This window comes from Bos grunniens, chromosome 11, assembly GCF_055505025.1.
Source record: "Bos grunniens cultivar Pamir isolate PY7600 chromosome 11, Bosgru_T2T1.0, whole genome shotgun sequence".
Classification (NCBI taxonomy): Eukaryota; Metazoa; Chordata; class Mammalia; order Artiodactyla; family Bovidae; genus Bos; species Bos grunniens.
The window spans coordinates 75,387,805-75,415,328 of NC_141175.1; the positions used below are offsets into that span (position 1 = coordinate 75,387,805).

At 37.7% G+C, this 27,524-nt stretch overlaps 1 protein-coding gene across 26 annotated transcripts in view; it reads left to right on the forward strand.

Annotated features, from left to right (window-relative positions):
• NRXN1 (neurexin 1) overlaps positions 1 to 27,524 on the forward strand; it is a 1,228,058-nt gene that overhangs the window by 1,138,672 nt on the left and 61,862 nt on the right. The window contains exon 1 of one of the 26 annotated variants that reach the window (XM_086326973.1): positions 23,530 to 23,672. The exons of 24 other annotated variants lie outside the window; for them this stretch is intronic. In XM_086326973.1, the coding sequence (XP_086183099.1) occupies positions 23,640 to 23,672 (33 nt within the window). In that variant the 5' untranslated portion in view covers positions 23,530 to 23,639. Of the gene's footprint in view, positions 1 to 23,529; positions 23,673 to 27,524 lie in introns of those variants that run through there. One more of the 26 variants, XM_086326974.1, reaches the window with a different exon arrangement.

Here is a 27,524-nt window from a genome sequence, read left to right on the forward strand (position 1 = left end):
GACGTGTATCCTTAGCTGTAAGAAATCCAAAGGTACAAAGGAGATTGGAAAGAAAGATCATTTTCTCTCCTTTCTCCAGGTGTTTTCATGCTACCCAGGAGTGATCAGTCATTGCTCTGAGCTGGGTGAAATTATGAGAACTACAGCTAAGTATGTCAATATTTCATTCTCCTGCAGCACTGGATGGGAGGCACTGGTGGAACAGAATCCTGTTTTTCACACTTCAGTGATTTTTCCCTATTGCTATGAGCAGAGAGAAAGAAAACTGATAACCTGTTTATTAACTTCTAGAAATTTGCTCTCACCTTTTGCCCTACACAAAACAGAGGACTTTGTAGTTTGCCCGTATCATCAAATAATCAACGAATGAGAGTGAGTAAGCATGACTGGCTGGGGGAGTCATTCTAATGGTGGTGAGAATGCATGTGGGCTGTAGGATGACTGCATTCTATCTCTGGTTTCTTGAAGTAGTTCCCTTAGCTGTGGTGATTTTACATGGCTTGGTGTCCCCGTAACAGATTGTGACCACATGACCCCTAAGATGTTTGTATTTCCCCCCAACTCTCACCATTGTAGTTTAAGTATATTCTAACTGAAGAATTGATGCTTTTGAATTGATGTGTTGGAGAAGATTCTTGAGAGTCCCTTGGACTGCAAGGACATCCAACCAGTCCATTCTAAAGGAGATCAGCCCTGGGTGTTCTTTGGAAGGAATGATACTAAAGCTGAAACTCCAGTATTTTGGCCACCTCATGCGAAGAGTTGACTCATTGGAAAAGACTCATGCTGGAAGGGATTGGGGGCAGGAGGAGAAGGGGACAACAGAGGATGAGATGGCTGGATGGCATCACGGACTTGATGGATGTGAGTTTGAGTGAACTCCGGGAGATAGTGATGGACAGGGAGGCCTGGCGTGCTGCGATTCATGGGGTCGCAAAGAGTCGGACACGACTGAATGACTGAACTGAACCTTCAAAAGTCAACGTGTGTTAAATTCTAGGTAACAAAGTACAAAATAACCCTAATCTGGAGCAAACAACCTGATCAATGTAGTATTGTCATAAACGAGTACTAAGTAAATGTCTCCTATCTGTGTAGTAAAAACATGCAGAAAATAGATTCTAAAATAAGTAGATTTTGTGCAGTCAATTTTAGATAATCTGGTTTTATGCTAGGTGCCATGTTATCTGTAGGTTGAAGCTCTTTCTCTGGTGCTTGACAAGAACATTCTCAAACCAAACGTCTTTTTATTGGTCACATTGCTTTAAGCATATCAGTAGACAAAGACGCTTCTTGCATATACCCCACACCTGATTCTGCTTACACAAAATAAAATTTTGAACCTCTGGATTCCAAAGCAAAGCATGCCATAGAGGCGGAGTCTCCTCTGCTGGAGTCACCATCATGCTGGAAAGATAGCCTAAGCACCAGCCATGAGCCACAATAGGCGTGGATGAGGAGTGCTCCCATACTCTGCTACCTCACTGCTTCCTGAAGGTCTCCTCTTATGAGAGAAAAGGAAGACGCCCCAGTGTGATTCTGGAGAAGCTGTGGTTTATTGCCCATACTTCATTACCCGGGTGCTGTATGTTCCTGAGGAGAGTTCTCTCTGGGTTCAGCACAGGAAATTAGATAAAGCCATCTGATAGGCCCATGACCTTCAAAGGTTGACACGAGGCAGCAAATAGCATAGCCAATTCTTCAGAGACTCCTTTAAGATAAGTTAGTGTACAATGTACATAGCATTCGCTTGAATTAAGGAGAAAAGGTTAGGTATCATATCAAAGATGTCTGGGGACAAAATTCAGAATCTTTGGATTTTTTATCTTCTGTAAGTTGTTGTTTAGTTGCTAAATTGTGTCAGACTCTTTGCAACCCCAAGGAGTATAGCCCACCAGGCTTCTCTGTCTATGGGATTTCCCAGGCAAGAATACTAGAATGGGTTGCCATTTCCTTCTCTAAGGGATCTTTCCTACCCAGGGATTGAACCCACATCTGCATTGGCAGATGGATTCTTTACCACTGCACAATCTGGGAAGCCCATTCTAAAGTAATCACCCACTATTTTCCCATTTTAAAAATATTCCCAAATCTATTTAATTTAGAATCTCTTTCTTTTCTGCATGTTTTCACTAAGTAGGAGATATTTACTTATACTTAGTACTTCTTTATGACAGTATTACCTTGATGGAGTTGTTTTGTCCAGACCTGGATTATTTTGTACTTTGTTACCACTGAGTTACCTACAAGTTGATAGAATTAAGAACCAGACCTCAACTGTAAGTTAATAAATGTGGACAGTTTTTAAGCTTGTCATTTGTGCCAATGCTCACTGCAACATAGACTCTTTCATTCACCATCCATTGCCCTCTGTGAATCAGGAATTAGAACTGATATGGTGAATAAGATTATCACTGACAATTAGAACCCAATAATTAATAAAAAATCATCCTGCATTTATTCCTCCCTGCCCTTTACCTCCCAAGTTAACTTATCAGTAAGTTCCACAGCACTGACTCCAGAACAATCCCTCTGCTCACCTCTATTGCCACCAGCCTGGGGCATGCCAGGATCATCTCCTACCTACAATGCAAAACTTCCTCATTTGTTTCTCTGCTGCTGCTGCTGCTGCTGCTGCTAAGTCGCTTTAGTCGTGTCCGACTCTGTGCAACCCCATAGACAGCAGCCCACCAGGCTCCCCCATCCCTGGGATTCTCCAGGCAAGAACACTGGAGTGGGTTGCCATTTCCTTCTCCAATGCATGAAAGTGAAAAGTGAAAGTGAAGTCGCTCAGTCGTGTCCAACTTCTAGTGACCCCATGGACTGCAGCCCACCAGGCTCCTCTGTCCATGGGGTTTGCCAGACAAGAGTACTGGAGTGGGGTGCCATTGCCTTCTCCTTTGTTTCTCTACTTCTCATCAACTCTTCAAACCCTGTAATACTTATTTCAGTGATCATACATGAGGATATTTTAAATATAGAAATGAAATCATGTTATTATTCACACTTAGCATAAAGTCTCAGTCCCCTACCTAGCCTACAAAGCTCTTATCTGACTCCTACCTTCTTTCTTCCTTACTGACCCTCTTGGGTCATACTGTCTGTCTTTTTGTCCTTTAGATGCTTCAAACTCTTTCCAGCCTAAGGGCTTTGAGATAGTTCTTCCCTAGAACATTTGCACTCTCCCCTGAGCTAATCACAAATTGACTTCCTTTGGTTGGTCAAGTCCGAGAGCCTTTCGACAGATGAGCCATATAAGGACCCTCCCTTTTATCCTGTTCTATCACCCTTTGATTTTTGTTGTTGCTAGGAAAGTGAAAGTCACTCAGTCGTGTCAGATTCTTTGCGACCCCATAGACAGTCCATGGAATTCTCCAGGCCAGAATACTGAAGTGGGTAGCCTTTCCCTTCTCCAGGGGATCTTCCCAACCCAGGGATCAAAGCCAGGTCTCCCACATTGCAGGCGGATTCTTTACCAGCTGAGCCACCAGTGAAGCCCTTGTTGTTGCTACTGTTTATTTATTGTTTCCGTGGTTGGATTGTTAGAAAAGAGCAGCCTCTGAAATCTGGGAACTGGACTAATCTACACAGTGAAGCCATAGTGTAATTCGAAGCTGCCCAGGATCTCACAGGAAGATCATTTTTTTCACCTGCTGGACAGAAACCATATCACAGAATACCAACATGAGACAGGTCACTATGAGACCAAGATAAGGTAAAAAAAAAAAAAAAAAAAAAAAACCAAGGCCACATTATTCTTTTGTTTGGAAACAGTTAAAATCAAAGTCACTGTGTAGCCTACAAAATTTCAAATCATCTTTTGGTTAAAATGAATGAATACCACTTATCTACCAATCATTGCTCCATCCTGACTCTAGTCTGCTCTTGCTATAGGTAATATTTATTGAGACATGTAGTCAATTGTAGAATTACCTCTACTTCCTGTTAGCATCCAATCCAGAACAAAGCTCTGCTTTCTTAACCTTGCCCCAAGTCAACTAATACAAGCCCAAACACTTTAATAAGTCCTTTCTAACACCCTCTTACTGAGACACTCATGGTTCCCTATGACATGTGTTCTCGCTAGCTACAACAATTAATAAACCCCACTTGTCCAACTGAAGGTGTATTCCTAGTGATCTCTGGTTGGAGGACATTGACAGTGGTATATTCATCAGCTGTAAGTTTTCTGATTTTTTTCTGTCTAGAAGGTGGACTGTAGCAGGACCTTGTCTTGTTCACTAGTATATCCAGAGTCTTAAAGTAGGTTTGCAATTTAGTAGACCTAACACATATTTGTTCAATGACTTGACCTTGTTTATATGGAGACTTAATATGCCTTTGAGCATTGATTTTCACATACAAATCCTTGACCCAAAGGCACCAACATTCTACTTGGTGGTTTGCAGCCTGAACCAGAAAGCTACAGCTTTTATTTGCTTTTCATAGACTAATGGCGCACAAACCATTGAACTTGAATTTTTCACAACACAGTTAAGGGCTATCTACCAGATTAACAATTCAAAAACCTTTGCATTTATAAGGTAAAAATAACTTAAAATTACACTTACTCAAAATTCAAACTGAATAATCTAGAGTTAGCCTGCCACATTCTGCTGGGCAATGTTTTTAGGCTCCCACTGCATAGGCAAGTGAAGATGGTAACAAGAGTTCCTGCTTGACTTGTATTGAATGTAGTTTTCAATGATAACAGTTTTACCTTTTAATAAATAGGTTATAAGTTTAACTTCAACATTTACAATGTAGTTTACTTGAGGTTTTTGGTTAACTGTTTGTTGTTAGTTCAACTTTCTATTGTTGCTAAGTCATGTCCAACTCTTTGTGAGCTCATGAACTGCGGCATACCAGGCTACCCTGTCCTTCACTATCTCCTGGAGTTTGCTCAAACTCATGTCCATTGAGTCAGTGATGCCATCCACCATCTCATCCTCTGTTGCCCCCTTTTCCTCCTGCCCTCAATCGTTCCCATTATCAGGGTCTTTTCCAATATGTTGGGCCTTTGCATCAAGTGGCTGAAGTATTAAGAACTTCAGCTTCAGCATCAGTCCTTCCAATGAATATTCAGGGTTGACTTCCTTTAGGATTGACTGGTTTGATCTTCTTGCTGTGCAAGGGACTCTCAAGAGTCTTCTCTAGCACCACAAGTCAAAGGCATCAGTTCTTCAACACTAAGCCTTCTTTATGGTCCAACTCTCACATCCGTACATGACTACTGGAAAACCATAGCTTTCACAACATGAACTTTTGTTGGAAAAGTGATTCTCAGTTTTTTAATATGCTGCCTAGGTTTGTCATAGCTTTTCTTCCAAGGAGCAAATTTCTTTTAATTTCATGGCTGCAGTCACAATCTGCAGTGATTTTGGAGCCCAAGAAAATAAAATCCATCACTGCTTGCACTTTTTCTCCATCTATTTGTCATGAAGTGATGGGACTGGATGCTACGATCATAGTTTTTTGAATGTTCAGTCTTAAGCCAGCTTTTTCACTCTCCTCTTTCATCCTCATTGAGAGTCTCTCTAGTTCCTCTTCAATTTCTGCCATTAGGGCAGTGTCATGTGCATATCGAGGTTGTTGATATTTCTCGCAGCAATCTTGACTCCAGCTTGTGCTTCATCCAGCTCGGCATTTCATATTATGTACTCTGCATTGATGTACTCCTTTCCCAATTTGGAACCAGTTTGTTGTTCCATGTCTGGTTCTAACTGTTGCTTCTTGACCTGCATACAAGTTTCTCAAGAGACAGGTAAGGTGGTCTGGTATTCCCATCTCCTTAAGAATTCAGCAGTTTGTTGTGATCCACATAGTCAAAGGCTTTAATGTAGTCAATGAAGCAAAAGTAGATGTTTTTCTGAAATTGCCTTGCTTTCTCTATGATCTATCAGATGTTGGCAGTTTAATCTCTGGTTCTTCTGCCTTTTCTAAACCCAGCTTGTACATTTAGAAGTTCTCAGTTCACATACTGTTGAAGCTTAGTTTGAAGAATTTGGGGCACTACCTTGCTTGTATGTGAAATGAGCACAATTGTATGGTAGTTTGAACAGTCTTTGGCATTGCCTTTCTTTGGGATTGGAATGAAGACTGACCTTTTCCAGTCCTGTGACCACTGCTGAATTTTCCAAATTTGCTGGCATATTGAGTGCAGTACTTTAACAGCATCCTCGTTTAGGATTTGAAATAGCTTAGCTGGAATTCCATCACCTCCACTAGTTTTATTTGTAGTAATGTTTCCCAAAACCCACTTGACTTCACACACCAGAATATCTGTCTCTATGTGAGTGACCACATCATCATGGTTATCCGGGTCACTAAGACCTTTTTTGTATAATTCTTCAGAGTATTCTTGCCACTTCTTCTTCTCTTCTGCTTCTTTTAGTACTGTGTCATTTCTATCCTTTTTTTGTACCCATCTTTGCATGAAATGTCCCCTTGGTATCTCCAGTTTTCTTGAAGAGATCTCTAGTCTTTCCCTTTATATTGATTTCCTCTACTTCTTTGCATTGTTGACTTAAGGCTTTCTTTTTTTTTTTTAATTTTATTTTGTTTTTAAACTTTATATAATTGTATTAGTTTTGCCAAATATCAAAATGAATCCCATCACAGGTATACATGTGCTCCCCATCCTGAACCCTCCTCCCTCCTCCCTTCCCATACCATCCCTCTGGGTCATCCCAGTGCACTAGCCCCAAGCATCCAGTATCATGCATTGAACCTGGACTGGCATCTCATTTCATACATGATATTTTACATGTTTCAATGCCATTCTCCCAAATCTTCCCACCCTCTCCCTCTCCCACAGAGTCCATAAGACTGTTCTATACATCAGTGTCTCTTTTGCTGTCTCGTACACAGGGTTATTGTTATCATCTTTCTAAATTCCATATATATGCGTTAGTATACTGTATTGGTGTTTTTCCTTCTGGCTTACTTCACTCTGTATAATAGGCTCCAGTTTCATCCACCTCATTAGAACTGATTCAAATGTATTCTTTTTAATGGCTGAGTAATACTCCATTGTGTATATGTACCACAGCTTTCTTATCCATTCATCTGCTGATGGACATCTAGGTTGCTTCCATGTCCTGGCTATTATAAACAGTGCTGCAATGAACATTGGGGTACACGTGTCTCTTTCCCTTCTGGTTTCCTCAGTGTGTATGCCCAGCAGTGGGATTGCTGGATCATAAGGCAGTTCTATTTCCAGTTTTTTAAGGAATCTCCACACTGTTCTCCATAGTGGCTGTACTAGTTTGCATTCCCACCAACAGTGTAAGAGGGTTCCCTTTTCTCCACACCCTCTCCAACATTTATTATTTGTAGACTTTTGGATTGCAGCCATTCTGACTGGTGTGAAATGGTACCTCATAGTGGTCTTGATTTGCATTTCTCTGATAATGAGTGATGTTGAGCATCTTTTCATGTGTTTGTTAGCCATCTGTATGTCTTCTCTCTGACCATACATCACAGCAGGATCCTCTATGACCCACCTCCCAGAATATCGGAAATAAAAGCAAAAATAAACAAATGGGACCTAATTAACCTTAAAAGCTTCTGCACATCAAAGGAAACTATCAGCAAGGTGAAAAGACAGCCTTCAGGATGGGAGAAAATAATAGCAAATGAAGCAACTGACAAACAACTAATCTCAAAAATATACAAGCAACTCCTACAGCTCAACTCCAGAAAAATAAATGACCCAATCAAAAAATGGGCCAAAGAACTAAATAGACATTTCTCCAAAGAAGGCTTTCTTATCTCTCCTTGCTATTCTTTGGAACTCTGCATTCAGTTGGGTATATCTTTCCCTTCTCCCTTGCCTTTCAGCACATAATTACCCAACACATAATTGTGTCAACTAACGTGTCAATTAGAATTTCATACATTTGCTTTACAGCTCAAAAAGTAATCATCAGTTAATCTCTTCCCATCTCTTGCTTCCCAGATTCATTAGTACAGTGATGCTTTGGTCCATTGTATATGTTCACAGGTAGGCTGGGCAGGATTCGGGGTTCCTTTTCTACCTACATAGATCAAGAATAAAATCAGTTTAAGATGAAATGCCTAAGAAAATTCTATGTACTGAGCCACTAAGCCCTGAAGCTTTGTGCCTTGTAATTTAGCCATGATTTTGGATAATGTAGACATCCTTTGAAAGCAGAAGACAACCAGACCAGTGTATCTGCTGGCCTACGTACATGACAAAGGAAAAGCCAACAGCAATGAGTAACCCCTCTTTTCATTTTCCAGTCTAACAGCTATGTTGTGTATCTACCTAGATTTTAGCAAGGAAGAGCCTTTTCTAGTATATTCTGTCATTATGACAGAACAGTCAAGCAGTTTTCTGCTTACCAAGACCATGGCAGCCACTTTGTCTATTTCTGTGGGTTTCCACAGATGAAGATAAAAGAACCATTTTGTAAGATTCAGAGAAATTATTTATTATGTAATAAAGCCTTTAATTTAGGAGGACTGTTTCATTCTTTAATATTTTGCTAACCATCCCACTCTGCAAGGATTCAGCAAAGATAAACATATAAATGTTTCGGTTCTGAATTACTATGTGGGTGTCTCTCAAAGGATCTGATTTTGAAGTAGAACAAATAAAAATAAATGGTATTTGTTGCTTTTTTCCATTCACAGAGGTATGAAACTCTAGCTTTTAATGAATTCCAATTCCATTTCCTTCCATGTCATTAGCTTTCAATTGTTTTGTAATTATGAAACTACAATTAAATACACAAATTGATTAGACCTTGAAATAGTGCCTATTTGATGCATTAGGACAATTTTTATGGGAAAAAAATGTTATAATGACATCCCTAGAATTGTGGAATTCTAGCTTCTCATCTCATATCTCTCTTCTAAAATTCATAGGTGCTTCCTAAGGGAGGGAGGATACTTTGTTTCATATGTAATAAATTCAGATACAATTAGCTTCTCCTTCTAGTTAAGGAGAATGTTGACATAATGGGTTCAAAATTGGATGAACTGTACACATGCCTCTGTAGTAAATATTTTAAAGGTTATTAAAGGAACAATAAGATATCATGAGTTTCAATCAATCAGTGTATCAGTTACTCACATATTACATATCAATGCTATACTGTGGTTCTGGGCTGGCCTACCATGCTGTAAATGATACCTATGATTTGCAGGACATGGTCTTCTCCATCAGGAAGTTTTCAAACAAGAACAGCACATAGATATACTAAAAATAATAATAATAACATACCAAAAATAATAATGAAAGTAGTCTCTAAATATTATAAAACCTTTAGAGCAGTGATTCTCAAAATCTTGAGGCAGGAGTAGAGGACATCTGTAAGACCTTTTCAGTAAAGTCAAAACTATTTTCATAATAATACTAAAATTTTATTTGCTGTTTTAATTCTCATTTTTATCACAAGAGTACAGTGGAGTTTTTCAGAGACTAAATGACATGTGACTTTGCAACAGACTGAATGCAGAAACAGGTATTAGCACCCAAGTGTCTTATATTACATCAGATATTTAAAATATTTTCAAAAATATAAAACAATGCTGTGCTCTTCAGGATTTTTTTTGTTTTAAAAATATTTATTTTTTAAATGTATATTTTATGTTAACATGTAATAGATTTACTGTTGTTATTTTAAGTGAATTAATAAGTAACACTTTTTTACTTTTAATTTCTAACAGAGTATATATCCATGGATACAATCTGTATAAACAGGTCTTTGGAGTCTTTAGTAATTTTTAAGAGTGAAATGTTCATTCAAACTAAAATATTTAAGAGTTGCTATTTTAGAGAAATGCTAGATTACATATAGTACACATTGTCCTACCTCTTCTGGGGTTCTACACAATTTATCACTGTATTTAGATCCGGGTAGTCCATGGGGTCGCTAAGAGTCAGACACAACTTAGCGACTTCACTTTCACTTTTCACTTTCACACATTGGAGAAGGAAATGGCAACCCACTCCAGTGTTCTTGCCTGGAGAATCCCAGGGACGGGGGAGCCTGGTGAGCTGACGTCTATGGGGTCTCACAGAGTGGGACATGATTGAAGTGACAGCAGCAGCAGATTATTAAGTAAACATCTTTCCAAACTTTACACAATTTGTGGTATTAGATCTTTTTCTTCTTTCAGTGGTAGTGGGTTTCCTGACCATAATGAATTTTCTTCAGAGCAACTGAACTTTTGATTTTTCCACACATCAGACACATTGTCTTGGGTCAAGCCATGGGGTAATTCTGTATCATAATTTGTTTGATGTCCCAATCAGATGTGAAGTGCATTTTAAGTAATGTGTTAATAGTAATGGTTTAATTTACAAAGTGAGTAAATAAGTTTTTTTTGTTTGTCTAAAATAGTCAGCTGTGTAGATTCAAGTTTGTCTGTTATAACATCACTCTCACCTACTTGCATCCCTCATGTCTTCTTAGGTGAAAGGGGAAGGATGAGGGTGTAGCCAGCTTGCTTGGAGTGTGTCATGCTTGTGAACGCCATTCGTCATGCTTGTCGCAATGCAAGTGAAGTTGAGAATCTCAAAGACAACTAATGCAGCATTTATGGAAGTGACTAAACTCAGCAGACACTAATGACTTCATTGTTTTTGATTGATTGAACTGGAGGTCATATACAAAATACAGCTGAAAAAAAAGTCTAGCATTTTCCAAAGAGTTTGGGTAAAACCTAACGCATTGCAAAATGAAGCATAGCATCTTGCCAAGGCTTTGCATGAATACTGATTCAAAAATTTCTAAGTATTTACCTTGCAAGGTCATTCTTTTTTACTTTTTTCATATCTAATTTGAAAATTTGTATGTTTTTACCTTGCCAAAGTCTTTAGTGTTTAATTCAGTTCAGTCACTCAGTTGTGTTTAATTAACATAGAACAATAATAGCTTCCACTGTGAGTAAGCTGTGTCAAAAGTAAATTATGTAAAACGATAGAATTGAAACAGTCTGTGGGCACTTAGCAGCAACTTCTTCATGTTAATAGTTGATTATTACTATTTATTGACCATTGAATATGTGCCAGTTTTCTTCTAAGTGCTATATATTATCTCACTTATAGCTTATGGGAAATTTCAAAGAGTATGTGTTTCCATTATTCTCATGAAGAAGCTGGAGTCAGGAAGATTGTGCTAACCATCTGATCAAGCCCCAAGCTTAGGTCAGGAAACCGGATCTGCCTGATCTCACTGCCCATGCTCACACCACTGAATTACCCTCTCCCCTGTGATCACACAGTACCTGCATTTGATTGGCAAAAGTGTTTTCAGCACATATCAGCATAGGCAGACTAAATGGTTGTATAAAGTCACAGAATAGGAAACAAAATCCATATCCATTTACTTTGTTCCTTACATGAATATCTCAGACTCAATATAGGGTATGAACCTAGACGTTGTCACTTGTTCCTGAAAGTTCAAAATGTTTACCATGTAATATAATTTCTGTGACATTTATAATACATTGTGTTAGAGAGAAAGAGAGACAGAAGAAGAGAGAACGTGAGTGTGTGTTGTGTTTGTGTGTGTGTGTGTGTTTGTGTGGTCTTGGAGAAGGACTCTGCAATGCTTTTTTGTATTTCCCATAGTTCTTCATATTGAGTTAGGCCATAATAAGTATGGCTGAATCATAGGATAAGTAAATTTTCCACTATGCTGCTTTCCTGAGTGCAACTTATAAAAACTATCAGGAACCACCAGATAGGAGGGAACGCAGGCCCCTCCATCTTACCAATTTCAGTAAGAGTCCTCTGATACTATTTTTCACACAGAATTATTTTTAAGCATTCTTTTGGAATATATGTTTCCATCACCAGAAAAGTTTGTTTGTTTGCTTGTTTGTAAATCACCAGTCTAGTTTACACTATTTAAAAGTTTGTTTTTTCAATTTGGTCAATTAAGGAATAAAATTCAGCAGAGTCTCATGATTTTTTAGAATGAGGGCTAAAATGTGATTCATTTCAGTTCGGTTCAGTTGCTCAGACGTGTCTGACTCTTTGTGACCCCATGAACCGCAGCACGCCAGGCCTCCCTGTCCATCACCAACTCCCGGAGTTCACCCAAACTCATGGCCGTTGAGTCAGTGATGCCATCCAACCATCTCATCCTCTGTCATCCCCTTCTCCTCCCACCCTCAATCTTTCCCAGCATTAGGGTATTTTCAAATGAGTCAGCTCTTCGCATCAGGTGGCCAAATTATTGGAGTTTCAGCTTCAACATCAGTCCTTCCAGTGAACACCCAGGACTGATCTCCTTTAGGATGGACTGGTTGGATCTCCTTGCAGTCCAAGGAACTCTCAAGAGTCTTCTCCAACACCATAGTTCAAAAGCATCAATTCTTCGGCACTCAGCTTTCTTTATAGTCCAACTCTCACATCCATACATGACCACTGGAAAATGTGATTCTAAATATGTGAATACTGATCCTGCTTTTCCCACTTCCTTACCACTTTTCTGTGCTTTAGATTCCTTATCTTCTAAATTTTAGATGTGATTTACTTGCTATGTCTGTGTTTCTTACCAGGATTTGGTAAGGATAAAATGGGAGTGTATATGTCAAAATGTATATATTGATTATCTATTATTAAATAATTCAGTATCAGTGATTATTTTAAAAATTTCATTCTCTCTACAGCAGGGTCATACACATGCTATAGTTTCCACAGGTGATTTACAATCCTATTTACTAGTCCTAACATTTTATTCATAAAAACTTCTTCATTTTGAACTGGCAAGAAACATTTTCTGACTCTTGTTTATTCATAAGTCATTGTCTAATGAATTCAGAGAACTGAGTCACAACAAGTGACAGAATTATACCACCAAGACCTGAAAGTAGTTTAGTAAAAATGTAAAAGTATAGAGCTATAAAATAGAGAAATGTAAAAAAAACACATATATTGTACAACAGATCTACCAAAATACAAGTGTTCCTAGGACTAGGTGGTCTATAAGAGAGTTGGTGAAAGAAGGCATTTTACTCAGAGATATGGCAAGAGGCTTGGGTGTGCATCACATTGCCAAGTTCATTCATTCTTTCCTCATTCATGTAACAAACATTTATTGAATGTCTAATATATGCCAGGCCCTGTACCAGAGGTTGGAAGGATGAAGTGGACAGAGTTCCAACGTTACAATTGCTAATAATCTAAGGAGAAAAAAGAAATATACAAACAACTACAACAAACAGAATTATTTAAGTGCTAAAAATGGTATTATTACAAAGTACTGTGGTAACACGATGGAAATCATGACTAATTGTGCCTAGGGACTTTGAGAAGCCTGCAAGGAAGAGTAGCATTTGAGCTTGATATAAAGCAATGTGTAGGAGTTTACCAGACTTTTTTCTAAATGGGAAAAGGGCATCTCTAGATAGAAAAGACAACATGTTCGCACCAGTGAGGTATAATAGAACATAGCATGCTGGAGACAATGTGAAAATTAGAACAAGCCTTTTGAAAAGTACTTTGGCAGATTGCTTCAAGCTCTATAAAAACACTTATGTCTTTAGACTAGTAATCCCACTCTGGGGAATTTATCTTATGAAAAAAAAACACGAAGAAAACTGTTATTTACAATAGCAGAATTACAAAATAGGAATGAACCCATTATCAAAACAAAGAAAAAAGACGAATTATAACACACGACTTTGGCTATTGGATTGCTATTAGAATGATAATGATGTTCTAAGTCAAGATGGGAAATGTACATGCCATTATATTAAATTATAAAATTATATTTTTATTATTGCAACTAATTTGAAATTAACTTTTATTGGAGCACAGTTGATTTACACTGCTGTGTTGGTTCCTGCTGTGCAGCAAAGTGAATCAGTTAGACATAGACATATATTCATTCTTTTTTAGATTCTTTTCCTATATGGGTGATTATAGAGTATTGAGTAGGGTTCTCTGTGCTATATACACTAGGTTCTTATTGGTTACTTATTTTATATACATAGTAGAATGCATATGTCAATCCCAACCTCCCAATTTATCTCTTCTCCCTCATTTCTCCTTCGGTAACCATAAATTTGCTTTCTACATTTGTGACTCTACTGATGTTTTGTAAATAAGTTAATTTGTACCATTTATTTTAGATTCCACATATAAGAAATATCATATGGTATTTGCCTTTCTCTGTCTGACTTACTTCACTCAGTATGACAATCTCTAGGTCCCTACACATGGCATTAATTCATTTTTCTTATGGCTGAGTAATATTTCATTGTACATATACACCACACCCTCTTTGTCCATTCATTTGCTGATGGACATTTAGATTGCTTCTATGTCCTGACTGTTGTAAATAGTTGCTGCAGTAAATATTGGAGTGCATGTATCTTTCCAAATTATGGTTTTTCCCAGACATATGCCCAGAAGTAGGACTGCTGGGTCCTATGTTAGCTCTATCTTTAGGTTTTTAAGGAAACCCCGTACTGTTCTCCATAGTGGCAGTACCTGTTTACATTCCCACCAACAGTATAAGAGGATTCCCTTTTCCCCAAACCCTCTCCGGCATTTATTGTTTGTAGAATTTTTTGATGATGGCCATGCTAACTGGTGTAAGATGATACCTCATTGTAGTTTTGATTTGCATGTCTCTAATAATTAATGATGTTGAGCATCTTTTCAAATGCCTTTTGGCTATCTGTATGTCTTCTTTGGAGAAATGTCCATTTAGAACCCCTGCCCATTGTTTTATTGGATTTTTTGTTTGTTTTTTATATTGAGCTTCATGAGCTGTTAGTGTATTTTAGAGATTAATCCTTTGACATTCTCTTCATTTGCAAATATTTTTTCCCATTCTGTGGGTTGTCTTTTCATTTTGTTTATGGTTTTCTTTGCTGTCTTATTGCAACTATTTAAAATTATGTGTGTACAGATAAGAAATAGAAAAGAATGTGAAATGAAAATCAAAGCAGTAGCAGCAGCATCAACAGCAATAGAAAGTTTTGTGAAGGTAGTAAGATTGTGTTTGAATTGTTTTCATAGATTTACTTGTTGTGATGATCAAATTTACCAGTTAAGCTAATGTATATTAATCGTTTCCCATGTGCTATAAGCATTGTTCAATCCTCCAGTTGAAAAGATAAAGTTTATCATTTATATAATAAATTTTAAATTTTTACAGAAAAGCACTTTTATACTTTCATGCCTTTCCTAAAATAACTCTACCATCTTTCTAGACCAAAATTGAATGCAGTTTGTTACAGGGAATCTTTTCAGGATCTATTTATCCCATCATTTCCAAGCTCTGTCTAGATTTTCCGACCTTCTATCCCCCACAATGAAAGGTATTACACCATACAAGTTGAATTGTGTGTGTATGTGTGTGTGTGTGTGTTAGTCACTCAGTCATGTCTGACTCTTTGCAATCCCATGTACTGTAGCCCACCAAGCTCCTCTGTCCATGGAATTCTCCAGGCAAGAATACTGGAGTGGGTTGCCATTCCCTTCTCCAAGGGATCTTCCCAACCCAGGAATCAAACCTGGGTCTTCTGCATTGCAAACAGATATATTGCCATGTAAACCACAAGAGAAGCCCTAAACTGGATAATCCAGTTGAATTGGATAATCTAGTCCAAGGCTGGTGTTATAGTAGAAAGTAGCTGGAGGCAGGAGGAAGGTGTACATAGGTACGTTTCTCACACTGAGGTCTAGAACAACCTGTATCAGAATTCCCAGGAGTACAGATTAAGTATACAGTGTTTTACCCTCATCCCTGGAAATTATACGTAGATCAAGGTGAGACCACATAATTTCCTTTTTTCCTAAGCACTCAAATTCTTTGGCATCTTAAATTTGGAAAATAATCGCTGTAAAATATTAAGTCTACATGAAATAAGTGCTTCTGCCTGCTGCAGTTTGCTCATGAACTTTATAATATATTTGTATGAGTGAGAAGTTTGAGAACTTCTGTTCACTGATTTTCTTATAATGTAATAGCCAATTATGAGCTTTGTTTCCAATTTAGCTTTCACAGTTTTGTTAATGGAAAACACTCTTGATAAGTAAAAATGTGGATTCTGTATGTGGCTTGTGCTTGTGTGCATGCATAGGATTGTGAAGGCATGTGTAACCTTCGGTGTTTACACTCTTCAGTGTTTACATTCTTGTTGCTTAAAATACCATTGTGTGGTACTCTATCAGTGGGAGGTGGGGGAAGCAAGGAGGAAGAAGACTCACTTTTTATAATGTCTCACAATTTGTACTCACTGAAAAGCAACAGTTTCTCTACTAAGGCATGTCAGCTTCATGTAATGTTTTGTGCTCTTTTTTTTCCCCCTTTTGTTCTTTTCTTTCTTGTCTCCCTTCTTCCTTTCCCTCTTCCCTTCTAACAGACCAGACCATGGACTATGGCTTTTTTGATTAATGCTTTTCATTAATCAGCCACCCAAACTCTTTTTGATCACTGGTGTCTGTTTGGTAAAAAGCATTGTCTTACTTACAACATCCTGAAAGAATCACCTTATTACATTTGTCTCTAAAGTTGGGATCAATGTGAACAGTTCGTCAACTTTCTGTTGAAATTAAACAAATGTATAGCATGACAAAGGGCTCAGAAATTTTAAAAAAATGAGTTAGGGACTGGCAGTAGACATCCTTTCAGCACCATTTTTACCCTTTGACCTTAAGCTGGCCAATCTGGAAGCCAACTGGAAGAAAACGGTGACCAGGGGATTTCTGAACAGCGCACTCTCCCTACATTGCGTCATTATTTTTTAAAAATATTATTTATTGATTTGGATATACTGGGTCTTAGTCACAGCATGCAAACTCTTAGTTGCAGCATGTCTAGTTATCTGACCAGGGATTGAACCCTGGCCCTCTGCATTGGGAATTTGGAGTCTGAGCCACTGGACCCCCAGGGAAGTCCCTTTCATATGTCATTGCTCTGCATGAAATACTTTGGGGGATATCTTTCTGGGTGGATTTACATTTTAAACAATTAGAGAAGACTTGAGAAGATCAGGTTGTGAACTCATAAAGGAAAGCTTTCCTTCTCTAGAGGTCTAGAGAGCCATCCTAAGAAAACCCTTCTTAGTACAAATGAATTCTTAAGACATGCAGAAGGATCCTGCATGGATATCTGCCTATTCGTGGTTTCAAATGGCGGCAGTGAGATAGGAACCAATTCAGTCAAGTGCCATATGTATCTGTGGCTATAAAAGGGTCATTCTATTCTTTTAAATGCTACTATTTGCATATTTCTTCTATGCACATTAATCTTTCTTGCTGAAAAGTATTTTCAACTAAAATATTCTTTACAATGTAAAATTCAATTTGGGAAACTATCCCTTCATGGATGACTCTTAAGCACCTACATTTTTCTTTTTTGCTATGGTGCTGCTCTCTGTTCCAGTTTCTCTCTTGGTGAACATGACTTTTAAGTTTTATTCCTTTAGTGAAAAGCTTCCCATTTCCATTCATTAGGAATCCTGTTAACCTGACTTTTCCTTTAAAAGAATTCTGAATTTGAAACTCTGAGTTGATCCTGTGCTCAGTCACGTCAGACTCTTTGCAGCCCCATGGACTGTAACCCGCCAGGCTCCTCTGTCCATGCAATTTTCCAGGCAAAAATACTGGAGTGGGTTGTCATTTCCTGCTCCAGGAGATCTTCCCAACCAAGTGATTGAACCCACATCTCTTATGTCTCCTGCATTGGCAAGCAAGTTCTTAAACACTGGTGCCACCTGGAAAGGGGGTCTTTTAAATTATGAAGGTGGGATGCCTATCAACAGTGTAGACTTTTGGGACCCATCCAATTAAAAGAATCAGTCTCCAGGGAGGGGCCCGGAAATCTGGATGGTTAACACATTCCTCCTTGGTTCTTATGCAAACTAAACTCAAGAATGATGCTAGAGGAAGCACTAGGGGTAGTTCTGCTTGGAAAGAACATTTGCTACATTGTCAGTAGACTTTCAATTGCTAACTTCATAGATGTTATTGAGTCCTTCTGAGTATCATTTTCTTTTATTTCTAACATTAGTATAATAAATTTTAGAATACAGTGTTATGGAAAAGATCATTTGAAGCAATGGGTTTTGCTTGTGTTTTTACTTTGCAAAAAATGTACATACCTAGAGGAATAGTCAGTCTAAAAAAACAAAACCCACAGGAATAAAGTGGCAGAAAAACAGACACCATAAGACATAGAATATGGGAAATTTTACTCATTTAGACATTAGTTCACTTCCTACCTCTAATGTGTACTTGTACATATTAAATTAGCAGTTAACAGGAGTTGGTGGTACTCGATGGTCTCAAACTAGGGCTGCCATTATAGGGGAGAAAAAGCCAAAATAATAAAAATTTAAAACTAAGATAACCCACTAAAATTTTTATACCATTGCTATGTGTTTATTCTCTTAAAAAATGAAAATGGTCCAGAATATTTCCCTATTCTATATTCTGTCATAACTAGAGCTTACTTCCTGACATATGTCTTTTAAAAGTCACTCTTGCATCCTACTTCCCATTCATCATCCCTGTGGTGAAAGTACAGACAAGAAAATTTGCATTAAAAAAAATCTTCAGCCACCACTCATTTTCTTCCAAAAGGAAGAAACTCAAAGCTGCTGCTTTTGTATTTCGCATCCTATCAGTGCCCAGTGGAGGATCTTACTCTTTCCTGGATAGCAAAACCTTGCAGTGCCTTACTCCAGTATCAGTGGGAGGGAGGGGTTTGGAGCCACTTGCTGTCTCCTCTTTGACATCAACATTTTCCTTTACTCTAAGTTTTAGGTTGATAATTACGGTGATTTTTGAGATCATGAACCTTGTCAATAACATGTTCATCAATGGACTGAAATGGGACAGAATCCCACTGTCAATTGAAGCCAAGTTATTTAACCTCTCTGCCACAAAACCTTTCATCTGTAAAATGAAGGATTGGACTATGAGAGTTGTAAGACCTCTTATAACAAATGTTTCTGGTTTTAAGAGAATTTTGACATGAAATATTCTCCCACATCACAGAGTGTATGATAATACCTGCATCTGTGGCTATTTTCTCTGATCTCCCCTCCTGTCTTTCTCTCACTTCGTCTGTCCCTCTCTCCTCCTTTTTGTCTCTCTCCTGCTTTCCTGCAATGTTTCCCTCTTACAAAGAGCATTCATTTGGCTTGAAGCTGCTCCAGTGCCATAGTGTTCCAGGTGGCCTCGTATCTCAGCTCTGCTGCACTGACCTTGAATGCCACAGGCTTGGCCAGGTGTGGAGATTGGCATGACAGGAGTCATGGAGGGAAAGTGCCTGATGCTGGTCCTGAGAAATTGTGTTGCTAGAACCTATATCTGTGGATAGAAAGACTGGGTGAGAGTCCGAAGAAAAGAACTACTAACCCCCTTCCTAGAGGGAACAGCAGAACTCTGCCTCCTCTGAAAGCTATGATGGGGGTCGTGAATAATGTTAGTTGCTCAATTGTGTCCAACTCTTTGCGACTCCATGTATTATAGCCTACCAGGCTCCTGTGTCCGTGGAATTCTCCAGGCAAGAGTACTGGAGTGGGTAGCCATTCCTTTCTCCAGGGGATCTTCATTCACTCATTTGTTTACAAGTCTAACTTTGTGGACTCTCAATTCAATTCAGTTCAGTCGCTCAGTCGTGTCCGACTCTTTGCGACCCCATGAATCGCAGCACGCCAGGCCTCCCTGTCCATCACCAACTCCCGGAGTTCACTCAGACTCACGTCCATCGAGTCGGTGATGCCATCCAGCCGTCTCATCCTCTGTCGTCCCCTTCTCCTCCTGCCCCCAATCCCTCCCAGCATCAGGATCTTTTCCAATGAGTCAACTCTTCGCATGAGGTGACTCTGAAGTAACCTAAAACCATAAGTAGCCTAAGAAGTATAATTTGAAGGTCACCAAAATCCCTCCCCTTCACATATTCCTTCAAAGAGCCCTCCTGTGATCCCTGTAGATATTACATTTCCTGGCCACATCTATAAGAATTCAAATAGAAAGAGGACTAGGGACCTCAAGTCTTTCATATTGTTAATTTCAATGAGATTAATTTCTCAGATCCTTTATTTAAATGAAACTTCCGTGGAGAATGGATTACTTGGCCTATTAATAGCATCTAAGCAATTTGAATGTGTTTCTGATACATTTGTTTATCACAGGTTTTCAGGTCCCCACACTGATTTTTCTTCTATCCTTATCCTTATTTGCTGTTTCTTTTCCATGACTTCCTAATTTTGGAGTGACTCAGGGTGTTGTCCACAGTTATCTTCTCTTTCTCATCTCATTACGATGTATACAAAATACTTTTTTAACCTCTTTGTGAATACAGTAGAAAAGCCTGCTGGTTAGAGCATGGTTTCTCAGTCTTGGTACTGTAGACATCTGGGGCCACATAACTCTTTGATGTAGGGGCTGTATGTTTTAAGATGATAAGCAGCATCTTTAGCTAAAACCCACTAGGTGCTGGTAACACATCCTCTAGTTGTGACAACTAGAAGTGTTTCCATACATTATCAGATGTTCCCCTGGGATAAAAACCATCCCCATAAACCATTGATTTAGAATAATTTGGTGTAAAACAAACAACAAAAAAAATCCTTTAATAATGCATATTATAAACTTTTGACTTAATCTGGCCAATTCATTTTTTAATGTTTATATCTCTTAAATTTATAGAAATCTGAATAACAACAACTAATGAGTCAAAAATAGAATCTATAAGGCAGGTTCTGGTTTGGGGATAAGATAAGTTTGTGCCCGGGAGGAAATAGAAGAAAATGGATTTCATCTTGTCTTTAACCCTACACCATTATTGATAAAAACATGAACATTACCTTCCTTTTAAAGCAGCAGTAAACAATATCCTAAATTAAGATTCAAGTTTAACTCTACCACTTCTTGCCAGTTTCATCCTGCTGAGAACACTAAATTTGGAAGAGTCAGTTCACCCAAATTCAGGTAATTATCCAAATCGTGTATTTCTCATTCTTTCACATTTCTACTTCTAAGAATCAAGAGATAATTTCAGTGAATTGTCATTGGAAGTTGTAAAGGCTTTAACCCATGTAAGGTGGTTTTGCTGTTTGCATTTAGAGATGAAAGCCCTAGAAGATAATATGGGACGTGGAAGTCTTTGGCTAAGCCTGCCAGAACTTATACCTAGCAGCTCTCTTCTTGCCCGTTATCTACCAAATTTTCTTTGCATGCCAAAACCCAGGCCACCTTCCTTCTGTCTCTCCTCCTTTCCCTTCAGTATTTTAGCTTAAAACATCTACCAATCTCGTCCTTTTAAAAAATATTTTATTTATTTATTTGGCCTCACTAGTCTTACTTGCAGCATAGAGGATCTTTATAGTCGCACACGCAAACCCTTTAGTCGAGACACCAGGATCTAGTTCCCTGACCAGGAATCAAACCCAAGCACCCTGCATTGAAAGCCTGGAGTTCCAGCCACTGGACCACCAGGAAATCCCAATCAATCCTTTTAAATCTAAACAAACATGAATGCCATCACTTAACATTAATTAATTTTGAATTAGAAAAGTAACACATAGATTTGGATTTTAAGATGTACAAAACCTATTAGAACTATGCCAGGTCCCACCTTTAAACTCAACACTTCTCAGATTTAACCACTATTAACTGATACTTTTATGTCCTTGCAGAAATTTTCTCTGCATATGCAGCTTTGTATTTGCATGTATAAATGTGTGTGTTTAGTGTGTATAGCCTTTAAACAATTTTGAATTTGTACCTTTAATTTTTGTTTTATGTAGCAATACATCTTAGAGGTCTCTTCATATACACATGTTTGAATTTACCACATTCTATTTTACAGCTACAGAGTGTCTGACCGTAAAACTGTAATTTATCTCCTCAGTTCATTATTGATAAATAGGTGGCTTCTAGTTTAGGGCTATTACAATAGTTCAATAAATAGGTTTCATGTCTTCATGTCAGTGTTTCATTCTTGTTTTATTTTTGATAAGTACTCTGAGCCTTCATCTTTTCTTTTAAAAGAATAAAGTTTGACTGTTGAGGTTTATATTATTTAATAAATAGGCCAAATTGATAGAATGGGCAGAAAATGATGTATGTTTTAAAGAATTTTTAAAATGTTGTATTCTTTTCTAATAGACAACATTGAATAAAGGAATGAGAGGAAAGGAATTGGCCCAAAGAAAAAAAATCTTGACAGAATCCAAGTCTTTCAAAAGGATGAGTTTAAAAAATAGTTGACAAGACAAAATGAGCTGTGAAATTTCAGCATTCTAAACCTCAGTAGCAATTTTTCTTATGGCTCACCTATCGGAATTTATTCTCAGATATTTTTTCTAAGTAGTTTTGCATGACTCTGAAAGCAGTTAGAATTAGTCCTTGACAATGCCAGGAGATAATAATAACTGGGCCATAAAAAACAATAGATGTGCCCTAGGTACTCTTTCTGATATAAATGTTATTCCTGACGATCATTCAGTGTTTCTTTTGGACTTTTAAAAAATATCTCCATGATACTGCCATTTGAAACACACGATAATCTCACCACTTAAAACCTTCCTATCAGACAGGATACACTCAGCTCAGTTACCTTCAACTGTGCAATATGTCTGCTATTATAGAATGATCAATAAATGCAGATGTATTGGGGATATATTTCCATATAGTATTCCAGATGTGGAGGCTCTGTTTATGAAAGAATTATTTTAAATTTTAGAGGAAAGGCAAAAAATAAGTATGTATTTCCAACGCTGGATAACTCATTTGATTTTCTTTGGGAAGCAGGATATACATTCTTTGGTGCTTGTTTTTATTTTTAATGGTCAATAAAATGGCATATTTATTGGGACTTAAATCATCTTTAAAGAGAAACAACTCTGGCAAAAAAAAAAAAAAAGCATAGTAATCTACTTCTTAATATTGCATAATTGCCATTGCAAAATTATCCCATAAAAATACTCATTATATACAGGGCATTCAAAAAATGCCATTCATTAACTTGGAAATAAAATTATAATTACAATTATAAAGCTTTGAGCTGATTCTGTTAGGAGGTTTGCATGCTAATTGCAGTTTAAGGCTTCTAATTTAATATTAGGTGAAAACGTGATGATCAGCTGAAGGAAAGCACATAAGAGAAGTTTAAGGGTTGGGATGTTAAAAAGTAGTTTTCTTTCTGATGGGCTATCACATTGGATTACAAAGTAATACAGAGAAAAATTCCCGTGCATGAAAATAGGTCTTTATTTAGGTCAGGGGTTTAGGGGGATGTCGGTTTCCGTATGCATTCACAGCCAGGGAGCAAATTCAACAGCAGCAACTGCCTAGACTTTTTGAGCGGGGCGCGGGTTGTGGGCTGTGTACCAACAGCCTCATCAACTGCAGACGGAACTGCAGCATCCCTTCCTGCAGCAGCTCGTCAGCCATTGGCTCGTTGGTGACACGTGACTGATAGAGGCTTTTCTGTGTCTTTTCTCGCCCATCTGTGTGCAGGGCACTGATAGGCCAGGCTGATGCGCAGGCAATTTATCATTTTGATCTCCCACTGAGTCAGGGAGCTCTCCTGTCACCAGTATTGATTTCAGAGGATGGACTAAATTTCCTAGGATTTCCATTAAGAATTAAGAAAAAAGCTCTAAGCACGCAGGGTAGCCAGACAGACATGGATATGAGATGGCACTGTGAAAACTCGCAGGTAGCTTCTTCTATCACAGCCGGTGCTCAGCACAGCTTAGAACTGCAGCATGCAGGGTTTAAGATACCAGAAGCTGAGAACAATAATAATGAAACTAAGAATAAACTCTTTTGGATAAACTAATTTTAATATTTATATTAAAATGTTTCTTCTTGGAATTGCATGTCAAATTTATGCATGCTCTATAGGAAATGTAGAAAGGTTGTTTTAAATTTTTAAATGTCCTTAAACCCTGAGCATGGTTGCTTATACTTTTGTTTGCTGCTTTCTGTGAGCTTCAGAGGTTTTTGAGCATGCTTGTGGCAGAAACAACCGAAAATTGTGTGTGTGTGTGTTTCTATATATGTATATATGTATTAAGTTGGTTCTAGTAAAAGCATGAATAAAAGCTGCTTTCAATACTCGCCAGACTGCTTTATTATTGTTAATGACTTGATAATAATTTTGCCTAAATATGCTTAGATTCTGACCATGCATGCTTTTGCGGCAGAGTGGATTTTCGTTGAGAAGTCATGAAGGTGGAATGTGTGAATTAAATGTATGTTTAATGCAGCAGAAAATGTATTAGTGATTATTAAATCTGATTAATTAATGGAAATATTTCATGATGGTAAGATTTGAGTAACATTTATTTACACTAATTATTTCTGCTTACTGAAAAAATGCATATCTGGGATTAATGAAAATGTTTGTATTTTTGAAATATAAATTGTGATTATTTCAGAGATAGGACGATTTCAATTTTTAAAAATGAATCTGAGATAAGAGAATTAGAAACATTTTTAAATTTTAGCCTAGGAGAGAATTGTGTATTTGAGACATTATGTGCCTGTTCATGTGTGTGAATTCTTTGGCTAATTGTTTGATAGTCTCCTAGCTATCCTTATTCTCCTGAAGAGGAGAAAAGCCTTGGCATTGAACTGTTTCCTAGGCCCATGGGAATTAGAGCCAGCAGAAGCAAGAGTAGGACCAGATGGGATTGGCATGCTTGGCAGGGAGTAGAGACAATAGGTGGGGGCGGAGCAGATGGAGAACAGAAGGGAGTGAATCTCAGGAAAGAGGAGGGAGGAGGGGGAGGGGAGGAGTTGGCTTAATAGTGAAGGAAGCCTGGCCTCCCTTTCCAAAGTAACTTCTGATTGCATCCTCCTTTAATTATGAGAAAGTCATGTCTGTTGTGACAACTATTTTTCATAGATTAGGAAAGAAATTCCATGAATAGAAGGTACTTTGCCAGATTATAAATGGTGTGTTATTTGTTGTTGTTTGTAATCTTTTCCTCTTTGTCATATTCAGGAGAAGTAGGAACAAAATTTAAATTTAGTTGTCATGTTATATGAGTTTGTAGTATTAAAAATATAAATAAGGCAGTAACTACTAAACTTATTTTCAGATTGTAACAATTCAATCATCAATAAGGCTTATTGACTTTTTCCCTAAGTAAGTTTTCAATTCTGAAAACATAAGGAGCTCATGCTGACTAATCTGTTATTTTACTTCTGACTCATAAATACACGTTCATTTCTAGAATAACTTTGAATGTTTTATTTAAGTACTTGTTGATTTTATCATGAAGTCTCAGGGCTTGACCAATGTCTATTTCAAATTCTACAATCAACTTAATGACTCAGCATCAATGAAGCCCAGAAAATTGGTCATAGTCTTTGCCCAGAAGTGTCATAGGATTGAGAAAGCATAAAAAATGAATTTACTTATGAATTCTATTATTTTAATGATTATTTCAAAATCCTAAGGTGAATCCAGACACAATTCCCCAGTCCTAAGTAAAACTGAATTTTACCAAGTTAACGCAGTCAACATGTGCCCGTGAAAAACAGCTTTTAAAAGTTTACGTATACACCTCTTGCATTTGGCTGGTGGACCTTGTGTATGGAGAGAATTTCCATTTTCTGAAAGTTTTGCCATGTTGCATGTCTCTTTTGACTGCTTTTTGAAACTTGGCTTGGCAAGGAATTATTAATGCCCTAAAGTAAATGAAAATCTTTACCTTTAATATCCTGGGATACATTTAAAATAATTTACTCAAATTATATTGATTTTCCTAGAGTTAACAAATGAAGCCAATTTCTTATACTTTCTCCAGTCCTTTTCCTCCATGCCTTATTTTTCAAAATTAAAAAGAGTCCACTAAGCAGCAAAATTCTCCTCATTGGCAAATTCCCTCTAACATTCTTAGGAAAAAATATTGTCTACAGATAGATCTTTGAATGGATATTTATATTTTGGAGTGTTGACTCGTGTTCATTAAGCAAGATAACCCAGTGTTAAAGAATAAATATTTTCAATTACTTTGTCCAATCAAGGTGGCCTAATAGGCTGAGAAGGGCTTCCTCATGTGGTTCAGTGGTAAAGAATCCACCTGCCAATGTAGGAGAGATGGGTTCGATCCCTGGGTCAGAAGATCCCCTGGAGAAGGAAATGGCAACCCACTCCTGTATCTTGCCTGGAAATCCCATGGACAGAGGAGCCTAGTGGGCTATAGTCCATGGGGTCGCAAAGAGTCAAAAAAAGGCTTAACAACTGAATAGCATCAGGAATAGGCCGACAGGCCCATTCTCTTTCTGTGGAATAAAACTAGAAGAGCCCTAAAGTGGTATTAAATGTTTGGTCACAATAGCATTTGGGCTCAACTGCCAAGCAAATTTCTCACCAAGACATTAACCAGGAAATGCTTACATAGTTACAAAGTAATTAGTGATGTAGCATTGCATATTAAGGATGTTTTGGGTAGTTATGATGAAATGTTACTGTCCGCATGCCTTCCATATGCTCCTTTAATTTATAGAATGTGATCACCCCACAGCATCTGGGTGCATTTATAAACTACAAGAGCAATCAATTAACTATATGATCGATGCAGTAGGCAGAATGCTAATTGGTGGGAGAAGCCCTTTTTCAAATGGGAAAATAATGCATGTAGCCAAGGACTTTCAGTCTTTGTCTATATTAAATTTAAATGTTTCAAGAACTAAGTTTATACTCTGCCCATTTGGAAAATAACACATTTGAAACAAGATTTTGCCTTGTCAAAATAGGTGGTCTTAATTCCAGTGCTATGAGCACCAGCGTAATTCATAGGTGAACAGAGGTAGTGAACAGTTAATTATACTTAGACCCAAGTGGTATCTTTTATTCAGTCTTATTTTTTACTTTCCATTTCCTATACTCTTAGTTCTTTTTTCCTCTGCTGTTTTAACTGTCATTTTTGGACTCAAATGCCATTTGTTCCAGACCTCTATTACTAAACAGAAATAATAAACTATATATAAATTCAGCAGAATATAATGACCCCAAGTTCTGCTTGTGCCTTTTTGTGTATATTTAGTCTTTGAATGTTACTGATTTCTACTAAGGTTACCACATTGACCCAGAAAGATAGATTTTACTTTCTGCCATCTTATTTACATTTAGTTGATTGTTGATACTTGACTCTCCTGAAGGCTCCCTTCCTTCATTACTGTAACACAGAGAATGGAGCCAAGCACATTATCAAGTAGATAGGCAATTTCCAGTATACAGAATAATTGGGGAAAGCCACACGCAGATCAAAAACTCATGGGCATCTCTAGTGTCTCATAGAAAATTAAGACAGCTTGAGTCCAAACTAAATAATAACCATGAAAAAGCAAAAATATATAAAAGAGCTTTGCTAGTTTTGTAGTTCTGTGTCATGAAGTATGTGTGATTACCGCTACACACTTTCTTTCCATTTGACCCTCAAATTTTTACCCTCATTTGAATTCACTTGATTATACAGTGGAAACTATCTGAGAACTACCCTTCACCAAAAAGATCAAAACCAGTTATATATTTTTATTTTCATTGTTGTGGGAA